This window comes from Haliotis rubra, unplaced genomic scaffold, assembly GCF_003918875.1.
Source record: "Haliotis rubra isolate DU_JTF1 unplaced genomic scaffold, ASM391887v1 Scf235, whole genome shotgun sequence".
NCBI lineage: Eukaryota > Metazoa > Mollusca > Gastropoda > Lepetellida > Haliotidae > Haliotis > Haliotis rubra.
The window spans coordinates 1,329,139-1,353,712 of record NW_025766392.1 but is presented as its reverse complement, the minus strand read 5'-3'; the positions used below and the strand labels follow the sequence as shown (position 1 = coordinate 1,353,712).

At 39.6% G+C, this 24,574-nt stretch overlaps 1 protein-coding gene and 1 long non-coding RNA gene across 3 annotated transcripts; one reads left to right on the top strand and one right to left on the bottom strand.

Moving 5' to 3' along the window:
- The first annotated feature begins 804 nt into the window (after positions 1 to 804).
- Positions 805 to 20,302, top strand: LOC124278348 (ubiquitin-conjugating enzyme E2 Q1-like). Of its 2 annotated transcripts, none has more exons than XM_046714071.1 (10): positions 805 to 1,109; positions 5,982 to 6,104; positions 10,202 to 10,344; positions 11,910 to 11,992; positions 13,670 to 13,746; positions 16,694 to 16,774; positions 17,105 to 17,140; positions 17,178 to 17,235; positions 18,156 to 18,232; positions 19,906 to 20,302. In XM_046714071.1, the coding sequence occupies exons 1-10, from the start codon at positions 939 to 941 to the stop codon at positions 20,047 to 20,049; spliced, it is 993 nt and encodes a 330-aa protein (XP_046570027.1). In that variant the 5' UTR covers positions 805 to 938; the 3' UTR covers positions 20,050 to 20,302. The 2 variants fall into 2 exon arrangements, with proteins under 2 accessions (XP_046570027.1, XP_046570026.1); XM_046714070.1 differs by having other exon boundaries at positions 806 to 1,109; positions 10,199 to 10,344.
- A 711-nt stretch (positions 20,303 to 21,013) lies between these two features.
- LOC124278349 lies at positions 21,014 to 21,529 on the bottom strand. The gene is made up of 2 exons (XR_006899069.1): positions 21,399 to 21,529; positions 21,014 to 21,199 (listed from the first exon to the last, which is right to left on the bottom strand). It is a non-coding gene; the product is annotated as an uncharacterized LOC124278349 (long non-coding RNA).
- Positions 21,530 to 24,574: the final 3,045 nt, after the last annotated feature.

Sequence of the window (24,574 nt, the reverse complement as noted above, 5' to 3'; positions counted from 1 at the left end):
TGATAACCCCGAAATTATCACACTGTATAGTGTAAATCATAATGCAATATATGAAACATTTCTGCAATAATGAGAAATATTAAATGTCGCATAGTGTAACTCACATACACTTTAAAACAACTGACATATTATATTGTATACAGTAAGCGATCTTGAGTAATTCCCAAGGGGATATACCCGAACCGGCCCCAAGCCGAACCGGCCCCTGGATATTTAACCCAAACCGGCCCCTGGATATTTAACCCAAACCGTCCCCGCACCCGAACCGGCCCCTGGGTTAATTAACGATAATCAGACAGACAATTAATCAGACAGATATGAAGATTTCAGTTAATTTATTATATATATACAGACATGAAGATTTCAATTAATTTATTATATATATATATATAGACATGAAGATTTCGGTTAAATTATTATATATATATACAGACATGAAGATTTCAATTAATTTATTATATATATACAGACATGAAGATTTTACTTTAGTATTGTTTTGCAATTGATCTTTTAGATTCTTAAAAGAATTACATAAAATGTCCTCTACCACGGGATCTCGTGATCAGCAGCACTTGCATGTTCACTTGCCTCTCATCGACACTAATATTCGCTAATATATTTTCAAAAATCGATATTACATGTAAAGACACATGCGTAATATGTTTTCGTCATTGATGTTAAAGGAACTTTAATTCATATGTCAATGTAGAAATATTTACTTCTCGGGGCCGGTTTGGGTCAAATATCAGGGGCCGGTTCGGCTTGGGGCCGGTTCGGGGGTAATTCTTTCCAAGTAATGTTGTAAGAATAGAATACCCAGAGTTATAGTTAGTAACACGTACTATTTGATATAAAGAGAAACTTCCTCATCGGATCCATTGTCGTCCGGTGGTTGTAATCGTCCATACACTGAGAGTTTCTTGTTGGACACCGTTACAATGGATGTTGATTCTTTAAGCAAAGAGGTTAAGGAGTGGAAAACCTCAAACAACTCCCACCTGGAATTGGTCGGTTTTGACGCTTCACTGAGGAGGCTAAATTTTCAAGGACAGAATACGGATACAACATTTTATGTTGAAGTCGCACCAGATGACAGTCCGGCGAAATGGGTAATTACATATATATCAGAAAGGCTGATATTCTGTTAGTCATGAGGGTTTTTTTAAATTGCTTAATCTCTAATCAGTTTATTATTCTTGAACATGTTTAATATGCCAAGAATAGTCACAAGATTTATGGCATAAATGTGGTATTAATGTATGAGTGTTTTTTCAATGATTTAAATGTCAGACTAGTTTGAGAGGATCACTCTACCTTATACATTCCGATCTCAGAATCAAAATCATAATCACAATCATCATTACATAGCTGTTTGTCTGGTTGGGGTTCTGCTGAAGTGTATCTTGGGTATATTTCTGTATATATAAACATGAGTGTGGTGTGCTGCTAAAATAGACTCACTTCAATGCCAGGCCAGGATATATTTCGGGAGGACTGGACAATGCTAATATGCTTTAACCCCCTGGGTGCCACAGGGACATATATGTCCTTCCCCTTCAACCCTCAATTTCAAGTCCAATAAAAATCAAAATATCCCACGCACACAAATACACTTCACAGTTTCGAATTCTTCGGGAAATTTCCTGTTTCTTGATACCATCCACTATTATTTTAGACAAAGTTCAAGTGCTGAAAATGACCTTTCAAAATAGGCTTCATCGAAAATGTCGCCATTTTTGACAGAGTACGAAATCGCGATTCACAGCGTTATTTGCTGTATGTTTTGAAATGTGAAAACCGGATAATTACTGGGAGTATTGAATTTCAAAATAACATATTCATGATCACTCATATCAGTTTTACATGAAATCGCTAAGTAAAATTCTGAAACGCTAGTCGATGAATCTAGAATCGGTTGGGATGTTTTCGAAAATGCACTTACACCTAACGCCGTGAGAGCGCTTTCTGCCATATTGGATAGTGTTTACAAAATCACGCTTTCATTGAAGGCCGGTATTGAGACGATATTACATCAATGTTATATTTCATATTCAGCTTCAAAAAATGCATCAATAAACTCCCCATACATTTTAGACTCAAACTGCAAGTGGTCTTTGTCACCAATGCCAACTGTCTAGATAAAATGAGACGAAAACATATTTGGTGTGAAAAGCGAACGCTGTGCTTTCGAAGACTCGCTGGTTGGTTCGAAATGTAAACAAAGACAAAAACCTATTTTTACACTGTGTAGCATTTTCTGAAATTTTCCAACATTCATCCGTCTATTCATTGCTTGCAATGGCTCAATACCTTTGGAATATGCATGGAAAGAGTATCGTAGCAAGAAATGGGAAATTATAAATAGATACAATGCAATGATTTGATAATTCATAAGAAATTGTCAAAGTTTCCGTGGCAGCGTGATCGCCATGACTGGCGGAAAATCGCAGAGAATCCACAACGGTAATTATCTGGATTTCTGTCTTTTTCTCTTACTTTTAGTGAAAACGATAAAACATATAACAATACACAGATAGTCAGAATCATTCTGATTACTTACATCTCATATTTATGGACAAAGCGATCCCTGAATCAATGGAAGGGTCCTCGCGAAAATCCTGTGTACCCTTTGTCAGCAAAGCCGCCATTTTGTAAGAAATCGGTCAGCGGTAGAGTGATGTCATACGTCAACATTGTTGTACATATTAGGCAATTTCTTTGAGGTGAAGGTCGGTTGAACAAGAGTAAACACAATCGCCCAATCCTTCCGATTACACTGTCAGTATTATGGTGTATATTTTGCGTTATAGTTCAGATACTTTTCATGAAACTGACTTCAGTATCCACATTTAGCCTTGTTCAATATCATATCATAATGTGTGATAGGGTTTACGGTGTTTTATTCTTTGAAAGTTTTTGATTGTTTGAATCATATTTACACAGGAAATTGACATATTTAGTGCAATACACCATATTCTAAACCTTTACACAAGTGTTAGAAGATCAAACGTAGCCATAACTGCAATTGCGTTAGTTCCGATGATGTACAATATTCAATGCATTTGGACCAATATTGCAGTTTCACATGAACAGGTTAATGAACGGCGATTTAATTCAACCTTATAAGTAAAACTGATAATATTAATGAAAATGATTTATATATGGTATGAAATGTATATGCACACATATTTAAAGGAATTGTCTTGTTTTTTTATACATTTGTGTGTCGGTTTATAGAGAAAACAATGATGTAAATTGATTGGCCAGGTGCGCTTGTCGGAAACGCTTTTATGATTCACTATCATTGTTTTCGATAATATAATCAATTCATATTCGATTTAAAATATTGTGATGACAGGATATCAAACTCTAACTATATTTATACGAAAATTGTTTAAAAATATATAAACCATGTCATGTCTTAATTTGGACAAATCTTACATCCATATTCTAATATATAGTACGATACTAGTTCCATATATAAAAAACTATCTTTTGCATCTTCCATTGCATACTTATGAAGAGAAATAGCTACATAATCATAAACAAAGAAAATTCTTATCTTAAACAAAATATTCGGTGTTGTGAAATGTTATTTTTCATTTACGTTAAATTGATGCCAAACAGGTGCCGTGTTTCTCACAAAAAGATACACAGTCAAACTGTCTAATTGTTGATATATTCAGGACACTATTTAAATGGAAAAATCAATCATTTTATGTTTTGTCTAAAGAGTCTTAAATTCTGACATAGAAGCGAGGACCTTTCACACAATTAAAGGAAATTAGGTGAGATATGTACTAAACAGCATACCAGTGTCGTTTTTTTCCGACGTCCGCAAAATGCATAAAACAAGCAATGACGTCAACTAAAATGGTGTATTATTTTGAGCAATTTCATTACATTTGAAGATATGGCTAGTACTCTGGTAATAACGATGCAAAATTAGTCAAAATACATCTACACAAACAGGACAATATGGGAATCTAAGAGCTAACTTATATATCGGATAGGGCCATCCAAATCGCTATTACCTGCTTTCACATGTAATACGTTGTCATTTTTCTTGTAAATTGTGAAACTACCAAACTGCATCCGCTCACATTGGGAACTGTGAATTGGGATAGTTTGGTTCACCATGAACATAAAATAACGAAAATATTAGCGTCCAGATCCACAACAAATTCTCTCAAGTGATCTGAGTTACATGGACCTAGTGTTACGCATAACGGAGTTATGCCCCTTATCATTATATGTGTATGAACTCTCTGTCGCCGCTTTTGACGCCATAGAAGAAAATCCATTTTTGACATTTAGTGCGAGGTCATTTTTAATGTTGAGCGTATAACGCTATGCACAAGCACATAAACCCAATTCATATACACTTATGTCGTTCAGATATCAAGCTGTATTTTCTTCGCTAACACTTTCTGCAAAGATGCCACATTAAAAATTCGTAGCACAGTGCTTTTATCGGTGCGCCGATAAAAAGCGGATAAAATTACTGTTTTTTAACGCATAAAAAAAAATTGGACAGCATTTAGCAGTGTCTATTTCTCAAACCGCCGAGGTAGTTGCACTTATATTTATACCAACGGATAGGAAATTTAATATTCTACATTTCTGTGTAATTTTATAGCCGTACGTAGATCCAGGACCACGCGAGCGCAATTCTCGCACAACGATCACTTTTCAAACCGTATGAAAATGTGCGCCTGAAAAAAAACTCGGCAGCCAGGGGGTTAATATGTTAACTCATATATATCAGCAATAGCCTGATAAGGAATAAGACTAATCCAAAAGGTTGAATGTCTAGTGGCTGCCGAACAGTTATCGCCATATTTTAGCGGTATTTACAAAATTACTCTGTCATTCATTAAATTAATGAAACAGAATTCATTATGATACTTAATTAGCTATTCGCCGATGTGTTCAGTTTGTTCACTGCCACAGATTGTGTTTTTATATAACATGGCGGAAGGGAATCATGGCAGTACAAATAGGTGTTTTCTCACAACTAACTGTAACAGTTATCACCATTTCAGAATTTCTCGGACCCATGAAGGTCCGGGTTAAAACATTGATCTTCAGTAACCCATGCTTGTCATAAGAGGTGACTAACGGGATCAGGTGGTCGGGCTCGCTGACTTGGTTGACACATGTCATCAGTTCCCATTTGCGCAGATTGATGCTCATGCTGTTGATCACTGGATTGTCTGGTCCAGACTCGATTATTTACAGAATGCTGCCACATAGCTGGAATATTGCTGAGTGCGGCGTAAAACTCAACTCATTCACTCAATCAGAATTTCTCATGTTATTCATGAAGTATAAAGTAACCTCAAATAATTGATTGTGTGACTAGTTGTGTGTTTTCTTTACAGAAGATTGATACGAAATGAAACAATTAATGACTTTTGTGAATTTGAACTTGCTATTATATAGATTGTGTGACAAACATCATGAAGTAACCATGGCCACTGTACAACACACATGGGTACAATGTGTTAAGCCCATTTCTGGTGTCCCCCGCCGTGATATTGCTGGAATATTGCTAAAAGCGGCGTAAAACCAAACTCACTCACTCACTCACTGTACAACAAGGCAGTCGTAGTGCTACTATAGTCACAAGTTTGTGTTAAAATATTGGAGTTAGGATAGCCTTAGTGCTATGATCTGTTCATGGATCAGGGGCGGTGGGGTAGCCTAGTGGTTAAAGCATTCGCTCAAAGACCTGTGTTCGATTCACCACATGGGTACAATGTGTGAAACCCATTTCTGGTGTCCCACTCACTCACTCACTCATCCGCTCTACTCCACTCCGCTCCTCTCCTCTTCACTCCTCTCCGCTCCGTTCCCCTCCTCTCCACTCCTCTCCACTTCACTCCCTTCCGTTCCACTCCACTCCACAAGGCAGTGGAACACTGTTACACATACGTTTTTATCTTTCATGTACCCGCAGCATTCTGACTATGTTTCAGCATGTGTGGAGTGAAAGCGAGTCGGTGCTGTTGAAGCTGCACCCAAGTATAGAGTCAGTGACAAGTGGCAAAGTGATGTCCCTGTCTGATATCCTCACCTGTTGTTCTAAAGACATAGAGCAGGTAGGCAGACCCTTGCTTCAGTATCTGGTCGTGGTGTATCATGTGGTGCACATTCAGTTCTAACAGTTGTCATAAAACATGGCAACAGGGCCCTCTCTCAAAGCGATCATAGCACTACGACAGTCGTAAGTGTATGTTAAAGTATGGGAGTTACGATCATCTTAGCGCTACAGTCTCTTTGTGGAATGGGGCCCAGGAACATACAGGACATTCCTACACTCTCATGCTGATATGTCCCCTACCCAATGGCTGAGGTGAGCCGTCTGCCTGGTCATGATCACTCAGCATTACTTGCCAGTCAGTACTGTATATCAACTAGGGCTGGCTAAAATGATTGATAATAGGAAACATTATTGATATGAAAAAATATTAATGATTATCGATATGAAAAGTGTTATTGATAATATCGTACATTAACTTTTGTGAAACAAGTGTTAATTTTCTCACACAACACAAAATTAGGTTTTAATTCATGGTCAGCTTAATTCATGGTCAGGACGCTGTTTTGTTAATAGTCAATGCAAAACATGTCGCCACTCACAAGTGATGTGAATTACAGTCAAACCCTGTTGTGTCGAACCCATCGTGATCAAGAGAAATTTTCGACTTATCTGAGTGTTCGACACATCCGTCAGCATAGAAATGACCACGTACCAACACAACCAAAGTACATACCACAGTTGGCTAAACAATAAACATACAAACAATACATCTTTGTAATAAACTTTTATTGCAGTACTGATCATTAAATTGAAATATATAAAAATGTGAATTATTTCAATCACTTTATTTGTCATGACAAATAAATATGCATACAAAAAGATAAGAATACAATGTACATATAATTTAACTCATCAGTGGCCCAGTTTAGTTGACAGCACTATTATTATATATTTTATAATAGTTATTTTTCCCATGACGTTTTTTGTTGTTGTTGAATTAGTTTTTGCAAATAACTGGAGAACAGGATGTTTTTATTACTGAAGATGAAAGTGAAATAGTATTTATAAAATTCAGTATGAACAAAGTATATAACTGGGGAACAGGATGTTTTATAATAGATATTTTTCCCATGAGTTTTTTTCACATGAATTTTGGCTAACTGTATGCCAAGAACAAGGGGGAAGGAGAAAATGATGATGTTCAAGTGTTATCTGTGTACTGACAAACATGTGATTAAGAAATACAGTTCGCTCTACCACCATGTATAGTGTAATAAAACACTCTTTTGCCCTGAACTATTATAGTTAAAGTACGAGGACGCTTGCGTCCGAGTGCTTTAACGTTATAATAGTTCAGGGCTTAAAGTGTGTTTTATTACACTATACATGGTGGTAGAGCTAATTGTATTTCTTTTCTAAGATGCCAAATTTAATACTTTCTAAGGATAATTACGATTAATTTAAGGCAGAAAACAAACGATGGTGTCGGTGACCTAAATTAAGAATCCTCGCACAGGGCTAACTGGCGCGCTGTTCTATTGATGTGTCTGTCCCCCTACGTTAAAACGAATGTTACCAGAAAAAACAAATGATAACAGTTTGATGACGGTTTAAGTTCGGATTAAATATCTTCTCTGAATTATTTTAATTACATCTGTCATTAACGTTAACCATATGGGGCAATATGAACGTCGCATTTCTACTACCAACGTAAGTTTAGATCAGTACATCCAGATGAAGCTGAGTAGTCAAGCGACATTCCACGATTGCATTGTGGGAATGTAAACATTGCGAACGTTACCGTGTCGCTGAAAACTTGTGAGTCGAATTGACACATTTTAACCGTCGTAAAACATAAACGTAATGTTTCCACCAGTGATGTTAGCTGCGTGAAGCAACTGCAAACCAAGAAACGGGATGCAACGGAGTAGTTTACTGTAGGAGGCCGTACGAGGCGATGACAACTGACATGCATCGTGACGTCGCTTACATTGTGACGTAATGTAAAATGGTTCGATTACGAGGGGGCACACTAGAATGGCGCAGTGACGGGATAACGTCATTCAATTGTTACGTCATCAAAAAAACTATACCTTTATTGTCTGATAATGTAATTTTTTTTTCGATTGTTCTAACCGCTAGGCATCTTAGAATGTAAAATAACATGGTACTTGGTCTCATATGTTTGATAGGTACATGTATATATATTATTGTTTTGATAATATTTACAAGTAAATGTGATCTGTTAAATATATGTTGATGTACATGTATATGTTGATGCAATATGTCTTAATTTAAAAATCATTCATTACATGAATTGATAAAACTGTAGTGTGTTGTCTTTTTTATCTGGGCACATACCATTATTATCAAGGGTACAGCTTATGCAACCAATCATAAAATTTGTTGCTATAAGCGGTCTGTCTTTTGGGAGGCTTGTCATGGAAAGATACCCATTCAGAGCTCCAGATAAGATTTAGCTCATGTGGGTACTGTACCCACTGTATTTTTTTAGAGTGGGTATTATGAATGTTGAGTGGGTATTTCATTTTCCGTTACCCACAATTTTCAAATATGTGCGATTTCAGTCATTTTACTCACCTAAGTATGGTGTCATTCAGTCAGTTTACTAAGCAGGTATGTTCTGCCTTATGTCATACCTAATCAAGACCAACTTAAATATAATGGAAATGATTTCATAAAAAATCCCTCATCCTATACTGACAGTACAACACTAGTCCTATACAAACAGTACAACTTGATAGCAATTGATGTCTTTTTCATTGCGCAAGCGATTTTTATAAATATATTCCATACACATTTGTTTTAAACCTTTTGCATATCTAACATTTTTAATGCGTAATTGGTACGCAACAGTTATTTTTCAATGTGTAAATGGAAATTTTCTATGCATATTTTACCCGGATACGCAGCTTATCTGGGCCTCTGCCCATTTATCAGTCAATATAAATTGGGTAATCACATGACCACTAACACAGATGGTCATGTGACAACAGCCTGCACCATTGTTTGTTTAGAGATTTCTTGTTGGTCTGTGATCAAAGTGTCACTGGTAACAAGGTAATTAAGGTTAATTGTGAGAGTAATAAATCAGTTGGTAAGTGTGATGACAATGTGTGTATAGATATGTAGTTAAAGATGCCACTTTTACTGTTGAATCCATTAATCCTCACCTTTGATCTTTTAGTAACACGTTTATGAGCATGACTTTTGATTGTGCGAATGAAGTTTTCAGTTGCAAGAACCATCTCTGACAGTTCGAGACAAAAGAGTAAATTTGTACTTATTATGGTTTTGGGAGACCTTTAAATGAGTTCGACACAACCAGGAATTCGACACATCTAGATTGAGACATCAGGGTAAACATAATGATAAATATAAGGACATCGACAGGGACCAAGAGATGAGTTTGACACAACCAAGAATTCATCTCAACCGTGTTCGAGACATATGGATTCGACTGTATAGTCATTTCTTTCAAAACTGTTTGGCATTTTTGCTCAATGTTACATCTCCGATATTTTTCGATATGTTATGGTTATTTATTTAACGATTATCATTGAATATCAATGTCTATTATCTTATATCGATAGCCAGCCCTGATATCAAACAGTCACATATACATGTCCAGGTTAGAATTAGTCTTGAACAACCCTTGTTTGTTGTATGAGGTGATTAACGGGATTGGATGGTAAGGCTCACTGACTTGATTGATAAGTATCACTGTAAATGCATAGATCAGTTCTCATGATTCATTTACTGGATTATTTCCATGTTGCCATACAGCTGGAACATTGCTGTGTGCAGCATTAAACAAACAAAACGAGAAGAAATCTTCAGCAACCCTAGCATGTCATAAGAGACGACTAACAGGATCGGGTGGTCAGGCTTGCTGACTTGGTTGACACGTCATCGTATCCCCAAAGCATAGATGGATGCTTATGATGTCAATCACTGGATTTTCTTGTCCAGACTTGATTATTTACAAACCACTCTCATACAGCTAGAAACTTGCTGAGTGCTGGCGTTAAACAACAAACAAACAAACAAACATCTCCCCACAAGATATCTTGTACTCAGCTATGTTCACCTCTTCATTGTCTTACTAGTTGTGTGTGTCCCTATTAACACCAGGATAAGAAGGACCAAGATGCTGAAGTAGAGGAGGAGGAAGACGATGAAGACGATGATGATGAAAATGATGATTACTATATTGAGTCTGAGGAGTTCATGGATGACATTCAGGCCACGATCAACACTGGTAAAGAGGAAGGCAGGTAGGTGGACCACATCCTGATCCTTGTTTGGATGAAGGCCCCGAAAGTGTGGGGTTGGTCCGGGGAGGTTTTGGGAGACTTAATTATTTACTACCCTGATGATATTGATGTAATAGTGCTGAATCACAATTGAGGTCTCATTTCTGGTGTCCCTCCCACCGTGATATTGCTGGAATATTGCTAAAAGCGGTGTAAAACTCAACTCACTCACTCAGGCACGCACGCATGCATGCATGCACCCACGCATATACCCCCCCACACACACACACCCAAGCCTACTCTGCTAAGAAGCCTACTTGTTAAAGTTTTACCAACAACCAGAGTTTGACTCCCAACATCAATACAATTAATGAAAGGGGCCGGTGGGGTAGCCTAGTGGTTAAAGCGTTGGCTTGTTACGCCGAACACCCGGGTTCGATTCCTCACATGGGCACAATGTGTTAAGCCCATTTCTGGTGTCCCCCGCCGTGATATTGCTGGAATATTGCTAAAAGCGGCGTGAAACTAAACTCAGTCAGTCAGTCAGACAATTAATGAAGGTGATTTCTGGTGATCCCCTACAGTCCAGACTCCAACATGTTCCATCTATGCTAGTTTCTGTGGTACAGGAGTGATGGGGGTAGCCTAGTGGTTAAAGTGTTCGCTTGTCACGCCGAGACCCAGGTTAGATTTCCCACATGGGTACAATGTGTGAAACCTATTTCTGATGTCCCCTGCCATGATATATTGCTAAGAGTGGCGGAAATCTTACTCACTTTGGTCCAGTGGATAGAGCACCTGCCCAGCAAGTCGAAGGTCTGTTGTTTGATCCCAAGCCATGTCATACATAATGCTCAAGACTTATAAAGACAATGGTTGTTGTTGTCTAGCGTTGTACACATTGGTATTACACATGTGAGATCATTTTGGTTATTGCTGTTGTGTAACAAGTTGAAAGTTATCCAAGGAGTGTTGTGTAACCAAACTAGGTTATTCAACGATAGTGACGTCATAATGCCGAACTGTCTCTTGCCACCTCGATAACTCCATTTAAGCAGTTTTTCACAAAAATTATTAACCAAACAAGGTTTGTCGAAAATGAAAATTCAATCTTAGTGTCTTGGGGATTAGTATCATTTTTCAAATGAATATTTTTATTATTTATTTTCATCTATAAAGTAGTCGAGACAGAGTTATCTCCCTTTCATTTGTTTACATCCAGCAGCATCTGCTTGATTTGTCATCATGGCTCACACTATATTCCCACCCTGTATGTAATAAATAGATCACAAAACTCATGAAAGTTGAATTTTGGAAAATATTCTGACATATTTTTAAACGTTTCAATTTATTTTTGAGCGAATATTCCAACAAGATATTTTTGAACATTTGGATTTATTCACGAGCGAATATTCCAACGAGATATCTTTAAACGTTTTGATTTATTCTTCAAATAAATCAAAACGTTTAAGAACATCTTGTTGGAATATTTTCCATAATCAACTCCCGCTTGTTTTGTAATCTTGAGACATTAAACGTCATTGATCCTCACCTCAGCAAATAGTCAAGGAATGGATTTCTTTCAGTGATGTGGATATGGACGATGAACCAGGATTCTTTGGCCCAATGAACACAGCAACAAGCACTGCCATACAGAGATTGAGGAGAGGTGAGTCATACATGCTCTCAAACATCTGTAAGAGTGAAGCTGAAACACTGAAACTGTTTCGTACTGTATATTACCATAGATAAGCCGAATTCTGAAGACCAAAAAAAGCAGCCTGTAGAAGGGGATCAGCTTATCTACAGGTAACACTTTCATCAAACCTTTTGGCAAGTAAACGACATCGTATCTCTTCGCATGAACGAACAAGACAAAACGTCTTTGTCAATGAAGACGTCAAATTTGCAATTAAACATCACTAGACAAGATTATTTACCTTTTCAGTTCTAATTTGTTTTTGCTTGGAATTGTATTATATGCAGGGATTAAGATTACCGTGTGTATTTGTCTCATATATGGAGCCAGAAATAGCAGGTGTGCACATGTTTCCCGGCGATCTACCAGTGATTTAGTTAAAATATACCCAATAATATAACTAGACCAATTCTGATGCAGTGATCGGAAAAATATAGTATCTAAAACTATTACTTACCAAGAGAAATAAATTCTAGCATTGTGTCATTTTAATTGCAGGTTTTGCTCTATAAATGTAAAATATTTATAATCATAACTATTACCGGTGTGCACAGCTGATTGCTATTTCCGGCTTTGTGTACGAGACAAATACGCACGGTAATCTTAATTAATTTATAGAGCAAAAACTGTAACTAAAATTACACAATGCTAGGATATATTTCTTTGGGTTAAATAACGGTATTCTGTATTATATTTTACTGATGACTGCGTCAGAATTTGTCCCGTTATATTATTGTGCATGTTTGAACTTGTTCGCCGGGAAACGTGTGCACAGCTGATTGCTATTTCCGGCTTTGTGTACGAGACAAATACGCACAGTAATCTTAATCCCTGCAAATAAAACAATGCCCAGCAAAAACAACTTATAACTTAAATGGTAATTAATCTTGTCTAGTGATGTTTAATTGCAAATTTGACGTCTCTACTGACAAAGTCGTCTTCTGTTGTTTGTTCACGCGAAGTGATACGATGTTGTTTTCTTACCCCTGGAAAAAAGTTTGACGAAAGTGTAACTCATGGATAAGACGACCCCCTTCTACAGACTGCTTTTTTTGGTCCTCAAAATTCGGCTTATAGACGGTCATATACGGTAGGTTACGCGGCAGCACTTTGGTGTATTGCCGGACAGTTTTATGCATGCATCACTGATGTGGTTTCTCGCGATCTCGCTGTTTCCACCGCGAAAAGAGTATGTCGACATGTGATCATCCAGGTAGATATTTCATTAAAATATGGCTAAATACACCTTTGTTATACATGAGGCAGATGTTTGTGCAAAATAGTTTGGATTGTTGAAAATCATTTTAGAATATCACTTGACAACTGATTATATGTAACACATGTTATATTTGAGATTACACTCTTTCAGTAAAGTACAGATTCTAGTACTTTTGTTGGGTTGCTGGCAATTAGGTGCCTGATTCTTGAGTGTGGGTTCGAATCCTGGATGGGACTCAACCTAACCTGTAGAATCTGTACTTTACCGAAAAAGTGTAATCCCAAATATAATGTTTACCGAATACGATTAATATAATAATAAATAAATAAAAGTTATATTAAGCAATTTAAATGTAAGAGTGTGGCCAGGACATTAAATGTAGATCTGAAAAAGAAAATTCTTTATGTGATTTCACTTATTGTTTTCAGATTTAAAGAATATTCTCAAAGTTGGCCCAGAGTATGGCATTGTGGCAAACCCAAGGGGAGACAACTTGTTTATGTGGGTGAGTCAAACAGTAATTTAAGTATGTGATGCTTGACTTGCCTGTGTAACTTAAAGCATAATTGATTTTGGGAGACATATGATACACATAGAGTTCTCCTGCTTTGTTCAGTGTCATTGAATTTGAACGGTTGGCAATGTTAACAGTGCTTGGAGATAGAGGAATATGGATGATGGTATTTAGTTGGAAATGTGGACATGGTAATAGGGATGGATTGATGAAATGATTTGAAATGGGAGCAGATGGATGGTTGGTAATGATTGGGGATATAGATAGGGTGGATGGTTGTTGAGGACTGAGATGTTTTTTCGGGGTGGATGGAATGAACAGTGGTTGGTTTGGTTGGTTTGTTGTTTAACGCCAGCACTCGGCAGTATTCCAAGTATATGGCTGCGGTCTGTAAATAATTAAGTCTGGAAACACAATTCCATGATCACCAGCATGAGCATCAATCTACGCAATTGGGATTCGATGACACCCGAACCCTTTAGTCACCTCTTACGACAAGGGGCGGTGGGGTAGCCTAATGGTTAAAGCGCTGGCTCGTCACGCCAAAGACCCGGGTTCGAATCCCCACATGGGTACAATGTGTGAAGCTCATTTCTGGTGTCCCCCGCCGTGATGTTGCTGGAATATTGCTAAAAGTGGCGTAAAACCAAACTCTGTCAGTCAGTCAGTCTTACGACAAACATGGGTTGTTGAAGACCAATTCTAACCCGGATCTTCACAGGTTGAATGAACAGTGATGATAATAGGGGTGGATGTAAAGATTGGTAATTGTCCCCCGCCGCAACGTGGAAGTGGGGACTATGTATTCACAGCATCCGTCCGCCAAATGCGTCCGATTCTTGCGATATCGCATGGACTGTTGTACGATTCTTGTTAACGCAACAGTTGATATCTCATGAACTGTTGTACCCAAAGTCTTCAAATTTGGTGACAGCCTACATTGGGGATTACCCAGACACACCAGACGATTTGGGTGACCTGGAATGTTGACCTTATCTTCAAGGTCACCACGCTACACTTTGACCGCCAAACTTGATTTAAACTTATTTAATATCTCATAAAACATTGCACCCAATGTTTTCAATTGTTGACAGCCTACATTGGGTGATTATGCAGACACGCCATTTCAGGCATCATGTATGTGACCAAAAAATAAAAAGTAGTAAATATAGATATTCCATTCTTTAGCAGTGGGGACATTGCCATATCAGTGGCAAACACTTGTTGCAACAGTTGTGGGATGTAATGATCGGTGATTCTAACAGTAACAGTTGTGGATGGTGATTGTAACAGTTGTGGATGTAATGATTTGTGATTGTAACAGTTGTGGATGAAATGATGATTGTAACAGTTGTGGTAATGTGGTGGATGTAATGATTGGTGATTGTAACAGTTGTGGATGTAATGATTGGTGATTGTAACAGTTGTGGATGTAATGATTGGTGATTGTAACAGTTGTGGATGTAATGATTGGTGATTGTAACAGTTGTGGATGTAATGATCGGTAAGGTAGGCTGGATTAATGACTGGTGATGTAATGGTTGTGGATGTGATTGGTGATTGTAACAGTTGTGGATGTAATGATTGGTGATTGTAACAGTTGTGGATGTAATGATGGTGATTGTAACAGTGATTGTAACAGTTGTGGATGTAATGATTGGTGATTGTAACAGTTGTGGATGTAATGATTGGTGATTGTAACAGTTGTGGATGTAATGATTGGTGATTGTAACAGGTGGATGTAATGGATGTAATGATTGGGATTGTAACAGTTGTGGGATGTAATGATGTGATTGTAACAGTTGTGGATGAAATGATTGGTGATTGTAACAGTGTAATGACTGGTGATTGTAACAGTTGTGGATGTAATGATTGGTGATTGTAACAGTTGTGGATGTAATGAATGATTGGTGATTGTAACAGTTGTGGATGAAATGATTGGATGTAACAGTGTGGATGTAATGATTGGTGATTGTTGTGGAACAGTTGTGGATGTAATGATTGGTGATTGTAACAGTTGTGGATGTAATGACTGGTGATTGTAACAGTTGTGGATGAAATGATTGGTGATTGTAACAGTTGTGGATGTAATGACTGGTGATTGTTGTAACAGTTGTGGATGTAATGATTGGTGATTGTAACAGTTGTGGATGAAATGATTGGTGATTGTAACAGTTGTGGATGTAATGATTGGTGATTGTAACAGTTGTGGATGTAATGACTGGTGATTGTAACAGTTGTGGATGTAATGACTGGTGATTGTAACAGTTGTGGATGGTGAAATGATGTAATATTGTAATTGTAACAGTTGTGGATGTAATGATTGGTGATTGTAACAGTTGTGGATGTAATGACTGGTGATTGTAACAGTTGTGGATGAAATGACTGGTGATTGTAACAGTTGTGGATGAAATGATCGGTAAGGTAGGCTTTAAAGTTGGATGATGACATGTGGATATAGTTGAAGGTGTCCACTTGGCTTTGGTGAAGTGGAAGACATGGATACTTTCTAGGAATTTATATGGACCGCTTCAATCAAGGAGCATTGGTTCATCTCTTGTTGACCGCCTCCGTGGTGTAGTGGTTAGAGATCCGCCCGGAGAGCGGAAGGTCACGGGTTCGATCCCCGACCGCGTCAAACCAAAAAGACGTTAAAATATGGTACTTGTTGGTCCCTGCCTGGCTCTCGGCATTAATGGGTACAACAAGGACTGGTCGACTCGGAGTCAGTATAATGTGTCTGAGTGGGGTATTCGTGCTTCACTGCGGCATGGTATCTCAGTGGGCTAGCGCTATAAAACCAGCTTCGGTCTGGGCTAGTACAAGCAGCCGCACATACACATACACACGCATGCACGTCGTCATATGAGCGAAATATTCTCAAGCACGACGTTAAACCCAATTTCACCTCACCTCATCTCTTGTTTCCCTGTTCCAGGATGTAAAGCTGACTGATGTCCCGACCGACAGTCGCCTCGGCAAAGATCTCCAGCAGTACTCAACCAAATACAAGCAGGAGGTAGGTGTTGCTGTGACAACAGCCCTTTTGTAGCTGTAGTGAAGCCTCATTCGGACGGTGCCTTCAAATTGAACAAATTAGCACTATAAGTGCTTTTTCTATATATTTTTATTATATATTATTTATGCATATTTTGTTACAAACTTGTCACTATTGGGTTGAACTGATGTTAAAATGCAAAGTTTAACATTCATATTTTTATTTAGGAAAATTCATCATAAACCTGAAAGCATTTCAGACATTTTGTGATTAGTGCTGTAAATGCAATCATCACTGGTCATGGTTGTCATAGTAACCACAGTGTATGAACTAATGGCCTTTGTGTAACAGCCGGTTGTGACGCTGGACATGCAGTTTTCTCAGGACTATCCCTTCGAGATGCAGTTTCAGACCACGCTTCAAGTATCCCTTCGCACCACCATTCATCAGAGTCATCAGACCACGCTTCAAGTTCCTGACAGGTAGGTACCCACCATTCATCAGAGTCATCAGACCACGCTACAAGTTCCTGACAGGTAGGTACCCACCATTCATCAGAGTCATCAGACCACGCTTCAAGTTCCTGACAGGTAGGTACCCACCATTCATCAGAGTCATCAGACCACGCTTCAAGTTCCTGACTTCAAGTTCCTGACAGGTAGGTACCCACCATTCATCAGAGTCATCAGACCACGCTTCAAGTTCCTGACAGGTAGGTACCCAGCCATTCATCAGAGTCATCAGACCACGCTTCAAGTTCCTGACAGGTAGGTACCCGCCATTCATCAGAGTCATCAGACCACGCTTCAAGTTCCTGACAGGTAGGTACCCACCATTCATCAGAGTCAGGTACCATGCAGAGTTCCACAGGTAGGTAGTACTTCAAGTTCCTGACAGGGTAGGTACCCATCCATTCATCAGAGTCATCAGACCACACTTCAAGTTCCTGACAGGTAGGTACCCACCATTCATCAGAGTCAGACCACGTTCCCCTGACAGGTAGGTACCCACCATTCATCAGAGTCATCAGACCATGCTTCTTCCTGACAGGTAGGTCCCCACCATTCATCAGGTCATCAGACCACAGACACCTGACAGGTAGGTACCCACCATTCATCAGAGTCATCAGACCACGCTCCAAGTTCCTGACAGGTAGGTACCATTCATCTTCATCAGACCAGCTTCAAGTTCCTGACAGGTAGGTACCACCACATCAGAGTCATCAGACCACGCTTCCAGTTCCTGACAGGTAGGTACCCGCCATTCGTCAGAGTCATCAGACCAAGTTGTCAGCAGTTTTGTGGGTAATTGTTTTAATCCCACCCATACATGCCTCATTATGTTTCTCTGTTCTTTGACCTTTGACCTCTAGCCCCTTTTGGCATATCTCTGTCTATTCCAGGTCATGTGACAATTGGAGGCAGTATTTGCATGGAGATGTTGACCAAGTCGGGTTGGGTTCCGTCTAATGACATTGAGGTGAGACATTACTATGCCTATAGTGTTTTTCTGATATCGTTGGGGAGGAGAGGAGGAGAGTTGAGTAGCCTAGTGGTTAAAGTGTTCACTCATCACACCGAAGGCTCAGGTTCAATTCCCCACATGGGCACAGTGTTTGAATCCCATTACTGGTGTTCCCAGCCATGATATTGCTCTAATATTGCTTAAGGCAAATATATAATTGGGTCTGAACCAGATAGACTAGTAATGAGCATCAATTCACCCAATATGATTACATGAATGACCTAGTCAAACTACCTAATTCCATTAGTCACCTCTAAAGAAAGCATGGTGTTGTTGCTCAAAATCATTCTTGGTGCTTTTCTACTGTCCTACTGCGGGAGAATATGGCTCACTTTAGTAATGTGGTATAGATGATTACTTTCGCATGGAGAATATAGTCACATTTAATCAATATTTCATGCTCTTGTCTGTAACTTCAAGTCGAGAAATGTATTTGTTTCAATCTCCTCATATTTGGTGCCAAGTAATAATAGTGATAGACAGGGTGTGTGAGTGAGTATGGTTTTACACTGCTTTTAGCAATATTCCAGCAATATCACAGTGGGGGACACCAGAAATGGGCATCACACATTATACCCATGTATGGAATCGAACCCGGGTCTTCAGTGTGACGAGTAGATGCTTTAACCACTAGGGTCTCCCACCACCTGGGTCTCCCACCACCCGGTCTCCCACCACCGGATCTCCCACCACCCGGGTCTCCCACCACCCAGGTCTCCCACCACCCAGGTCTCCCACCACCCGGATCTCCCACCACCCGGGTCTCCCACCACCCGGATCTCCCACCACCCAGGTCTCCCACCACCCGGGAGACACCACCACCCGGGTCTCCCACCACCCGGGTCTCCCACCACCCAGGTCTCCCACCACCGGGTCACCACCACCCGGATCTCCCACCACCAGGTCTCCCACCACCCGGGTCTCCCACCACCCCGGGTCCCCACCATCTCCCCACCACCCCTGGGACCACCCGGGTCTCCCACCACCCAGGTCTCCCACCACCCAGGTCTCCCACCACCCAGGTCTCCCACCACCCGGGTCTCCCACCACCCAGGTCTCCCACCACCCGGGTCTCCCACCACCCAGATCTCCCACCACCCGGGTCTCCACCACCCGGATCTCCCACCACCCAGGTCTCCCCACCACCCGGTCTCCCACCACCCAGGTCTCCCACCACCCGGGTCTCCCACCACCCAGGTCTCCCACCACCCGGATGTCCCACCACCCGGATGTCCCACCACCGGGTCTCCCACCACCCAGGTCTCCCACCACCCGGGTCTCCCACCACCCGGGAGACACCACCACCCAGATCTCCCACCATCCGGGTCTCCCACCACCCAGGTCTCCCACCACCCAGGTCTCCCACCACCCGGATCTCCCACCACCCAGGTCTCCCACCACCCGGTCTCCCACCACCCAGGTCTCCCACCACCCGGATCTCCCACCACCCAGATCTCCCACCACCCAGGTCTCCCACCACCCAGGTCTCCCACCACCCGGGTCTCCCACCACCCGGGTCTCCCTCCACCCGGGTCTCCCACCACCCCAGCATCACAATAACCTAACATAATAACTACTTGGTCAGAAATATACACAACTGATAATGTTTCTTGTGACCATGGTTACAGAGCATCTTGGTTCAAGTGAGAGCGGAGATCATGTCTGATCCAAATGCCAGCCTGGACAGCTCCAGACCTAATGATGCCTACACAGAACGTGAAGCCCGCGATGCTTTCAACAGAATGGTCAGCAGGTATGGCTGGAACAAATGAAAGGGTCACATGACCAGGACAGACTTCCTGCAAGACAGCCACCTGGACATCACGATCATGTTCATCTAATCAGTCGCCATGGCAACTCCCTGCAGTGACTTGCATTGTCCAGGTGTTGTCGTACCAAAGCTCTCATTTTTTACATCGATGGCTGTCTGTCCAAGCCTGTGGAAGACTTTAAACTGTGATATAGACAGGGAGCATTCATACCACTTCATGTCTACTAGATATGCCATGACTGCATCAAATATACACATGACAATACCATCCAAGAATACCAGCAATTCTGTGTCAATTTTGAAAGAGTATTATTTTCAATAACTGAGTCAGATAACTATCAACTATTTAGGCTAGCATTGCCTTACTGCCTGTCACAAAGATAGACCTACACGTGTTTCAATTCTGTGTCGATTTCAAATGGTATTATTTATAATAACTGAGTCAGATAACTATCAACTATTTAGGCTAGCATTGCCTTTCTGCCTATCACAAAGATAGACCTACACGTGTTTCAATTCTGTGTCGATTTCAAATGGTATTATTTATAATAACTGAGTCAGATAACTATCAACTATTTAGGCTAGCATTGCCTTACTGCCTGTCACAAAGATAGACCTACTGATGTCTCAATTCTGTGTCGATATTTAAAGAGTAATGTTTTCAAAACTGAGTTGGATAACTTTTCATGCTATCATTGCCATACTGCCTCTCTAAATTCTAAATGCAGTCACTCAGAATGAGCCCCAAAACAGTCATGCATGGTAAACACAAACTGCTTGACGGTAAAGTTGTACTGGGATGTACTGGGACTTTGTATCAAGCATTGCAGTATGTATCGGTACTGAAGTAGGTGTATCATGACATCTCTACTGTCTACAACTGTAGAATACAAACCCATTATGACTATCACTCATGATTGTACGCATAGAGTTACTATGTTGTTTACATACGCTGAACATAAACCGTTGTGAATGCCTGCAGGTGTAAATATTGTTCCTGCTGTATAGGATGTTTTCTACTGTAAGACAGGAAGTGTTCCACAAAGTGTTTGAATTCTAAAGGTACATCATTTTCCTTCCACTTCTCCTTAGGGAGGCATCCATCTGATTTACAGATTAAGGAAGGGAAGCAGGGAGGATATATATTTTTCCTTATCCTGACTCATGCTTATTGCTTGTCTTCTTCCTCTTGCGAACCTAGTGGAACACTTGTATCTCCTTATTGAAGCTCCCTTCAATAAAACATACATAAAATCATTACTCACCAGAGTTATCCCTGTTTCCGTTTTGGCGAACAGTGGCGCCACTGTTCTCCCACGCTTCACTCTCTCCTGATTATGAGCCCGACACTTTTTAACCTAGCTGAGTCGAACAAAGTCTTTACTGACTGAGAAGTCAAACAATTTATTCATTTTCACTATTAAAACAAAAATTGTTGACTTTGGGGTATTTTCTTCCAAACAAACTAGTCAATTTTTCCTCACTTATAACAAACTATTTATTTTTCGGATATTTCCTATGTAAATTTGGGATGTTCCTCTTTGAATGTCAACTGAAAATTAAACTCTGTTTTGTTTCACACATTTTGGTGAGAGTTCATTTTACAATAATGTAATAGTTTGTGTAATAAAATGTACAAGCCTGTTGTTATGGTGTATGTACTGTTGACCAGCCAGTTTTTACGAACTCACTACTTATCTGGCCGTTAGGATTGATTAGCTAATTGTGATTTCTCCAGATATTCTCCAGACTGTCCAGATATTTGTGTTTCTGCGACATAAACCATTATTATCGACCAGTTAATTGTTTTATTTCTGTTTACAGTCCAGGATGTTATTTGCCATCTTTCACAGACAGTTATGTCTCAACTCAGGCGTTGGGGTAGCCTAGTGGTTAAAGCGTTCACTCATCATGCCGAAGACTCGGGTTGGATTCCCCACATGGGTACAAAGTGTGAAGCCCATTTCTGGTGATATTGCTGGAATATTGCTAAAAACAGTGTAAAACTAAACTCACTCACTGACCAGATGACAGAGACTCACTACAGAAAGCCTTCATATTGGTTAACTTGACTATGTAATGGCCGTTACTATTTCCACCCTGTGAACAGTGCAGATATCCTTACAATACTTCTACATGATATATATTACTATACTTCCCATCAAAAGTTTAGACTCACTTAAATCACTCACTATATGTTATGTATACATAAGGTTACATCGAAGATAAATTTCTCCGCTATCTTGGGGGAACCAACTGCAAACCTTATGCAGATGAATCATGCATCAAATTGATGAAAAGCATGTGCAAATGTAGTGCATGTGAACAGCTGCGGTTTGGTGTAAAGTTCTGTTTAAAATTCGCCAATTTTTACTGAGTTTCATCATTTATTGAACTCATGATAATAATCTTTTCAACGTTACGAATTTGTTTTACAATACACCAGTATGAGCATATTTTTCTCTTTTTATGAAAGTATGTATTTGAGATATTGCTCTGTTCACCCAACAGTAAATGTGTAACAGTTATGATGAGACTGCAGTTTAGACAGTTATGATGAGACTGCAGTTTTGACAGTTCTCATCACAGGCAGCTTGAGTTGTATACTCCCCAGGAAGCTGAGACTAAACATCCAATACACACTGTTTCAGTTACTGCGGTGCCAATGTATTGCTCTGAGCTTGCTTTAGGCAAGACAGGGCGGTGGGGTAGCCTAGTGGTTAAAGCATTCGCTTGTCGTGCCAAAGACCTGGGTTTTATTCCCCACATGGGTTCAATGTGTGAAGCCCATTTTGGGTGTTCCCCGCAATGATATAGCTGGAATATTGCTAAAAGCAAGGTAAAACCATACTTACACTCACTCACTTTAGACATGAATTTGGTGCATCATAGATAAAATACTGTGCACATTATCTCCCATTGTAAGAACATTGTTTGGTTGTTATTTCCTACCTCATTTGAGCTCCTTCTTTGTTGTAATATCCATTCCATGTGTTACCTCATCATCGCTGTTGATGTGGGCCTGTCCAAAATTCTACTATAGTTTTATCTATTAGGCCAGACCAACTTTATTTCTTGTTTTACGGTTTTGTACTCAGAAAACCTAAAGGCAGGAGGGAAAAAAAATAAAAATAAAAATAAATAAATACTAAATGTATTTTACTTTTGGCAATTTATGAAGTGTATATGGGGCAAAATACAATCTAAAAAAATAACATTTTTCTTGTTAATTTACATTTTTGACCAATAAAACATTAGGATTTTATTTTTTGAGCAGGAAAATTAACTACTTCTTTTTTCTTATTCTTGAAAAAAATACGACTGGCAGATCCGTAAAACAAGAAATAAACTTGGTCTGGCCTTAGTATAAAATAATGAATTTTTAATTGAAAAATCTAACATGGCTGCCAGACATATAAAATCCAAAAATACAACCTCCATACAAAGGCCAGGCTAATACTAAATGGTATTTGTTCACTGGACCTTTGGGTTGTTGGGGTTTTTTGTCATTTTTATGTTAGCCTACTAACTGGGAGGTACCTTTGATCTGGACATGATAACATTCAGATCTCATTAAAATCAGATCTGAGTTCTTGCTAACACTACACAGTTCTGATGCACATAAAATTGCTAGATATCTATCTAATCTCTGTGACAAGATAAGGAAGTCCAGTTTACTTATTCATGCACACATTCTGGAATATTGCAGAACCAGGTTAGCGACCTTCAGTCATTGTGTAGCTGCCCCACATGGGTACAATGTGTGAAGCCTATTTCTGGTGTCCCCTGCAGTGATATTGCTGAAGTGGTGTAAAACTGAACTCACTCACTCATTTTGTAGCTAATGGAGGCCTTTAAGATCTTAGTTCGGTACTGGTATGTGTGCTTTTTGTTTTCAATACTTTCTGACCCATGAAGATCTGGGTTAGAATTGATCTTCAGCAACCCATGCTTGTCGTAAGAGGCAACTAACGGGATCGATGGTCAGGCTCGCTGATTGGTTGACACATGTTTTCGCATCCCAATTGTGTAGAATGATGCCTATGATGTTGATCACTGAATTGTCTGATCCAGCCTCAATTATTGACAGACCACCATACAGAGCTGGAATATTGCTGAGTACGGCGTTAAAAACCAACCAACCAACATTACATTCTGAAAGTGCTGTTGAATGATGAATTAATTACTAGAAGTCAACTCTCTCCAGATCAACTTCAAAATTCAGACTTTATTTAGCCTCTGTTGCAGTTTTTGTGAAACACAGATAACAAAAGTATAAAAGGTAACTGACATCTGTGTTGTAGTCCAAGTCTGTCATACAGACCCTGAAACAAATACACCCAATGCAGCCCATGCAAGTCATGAGTGTGTGGCAAGTCTAGATCACAGCAGTTTCAGGGTGTAAATGAAGAAAATCACCCTGCTCCTTTTTATTGTATTTTATTAACATAATTTAGAAACCTTTTTTTCTCCTGTAAAATATACTGAGGGAAAAAAAAGGTATCACATGAAAGCACAAGTGTTCC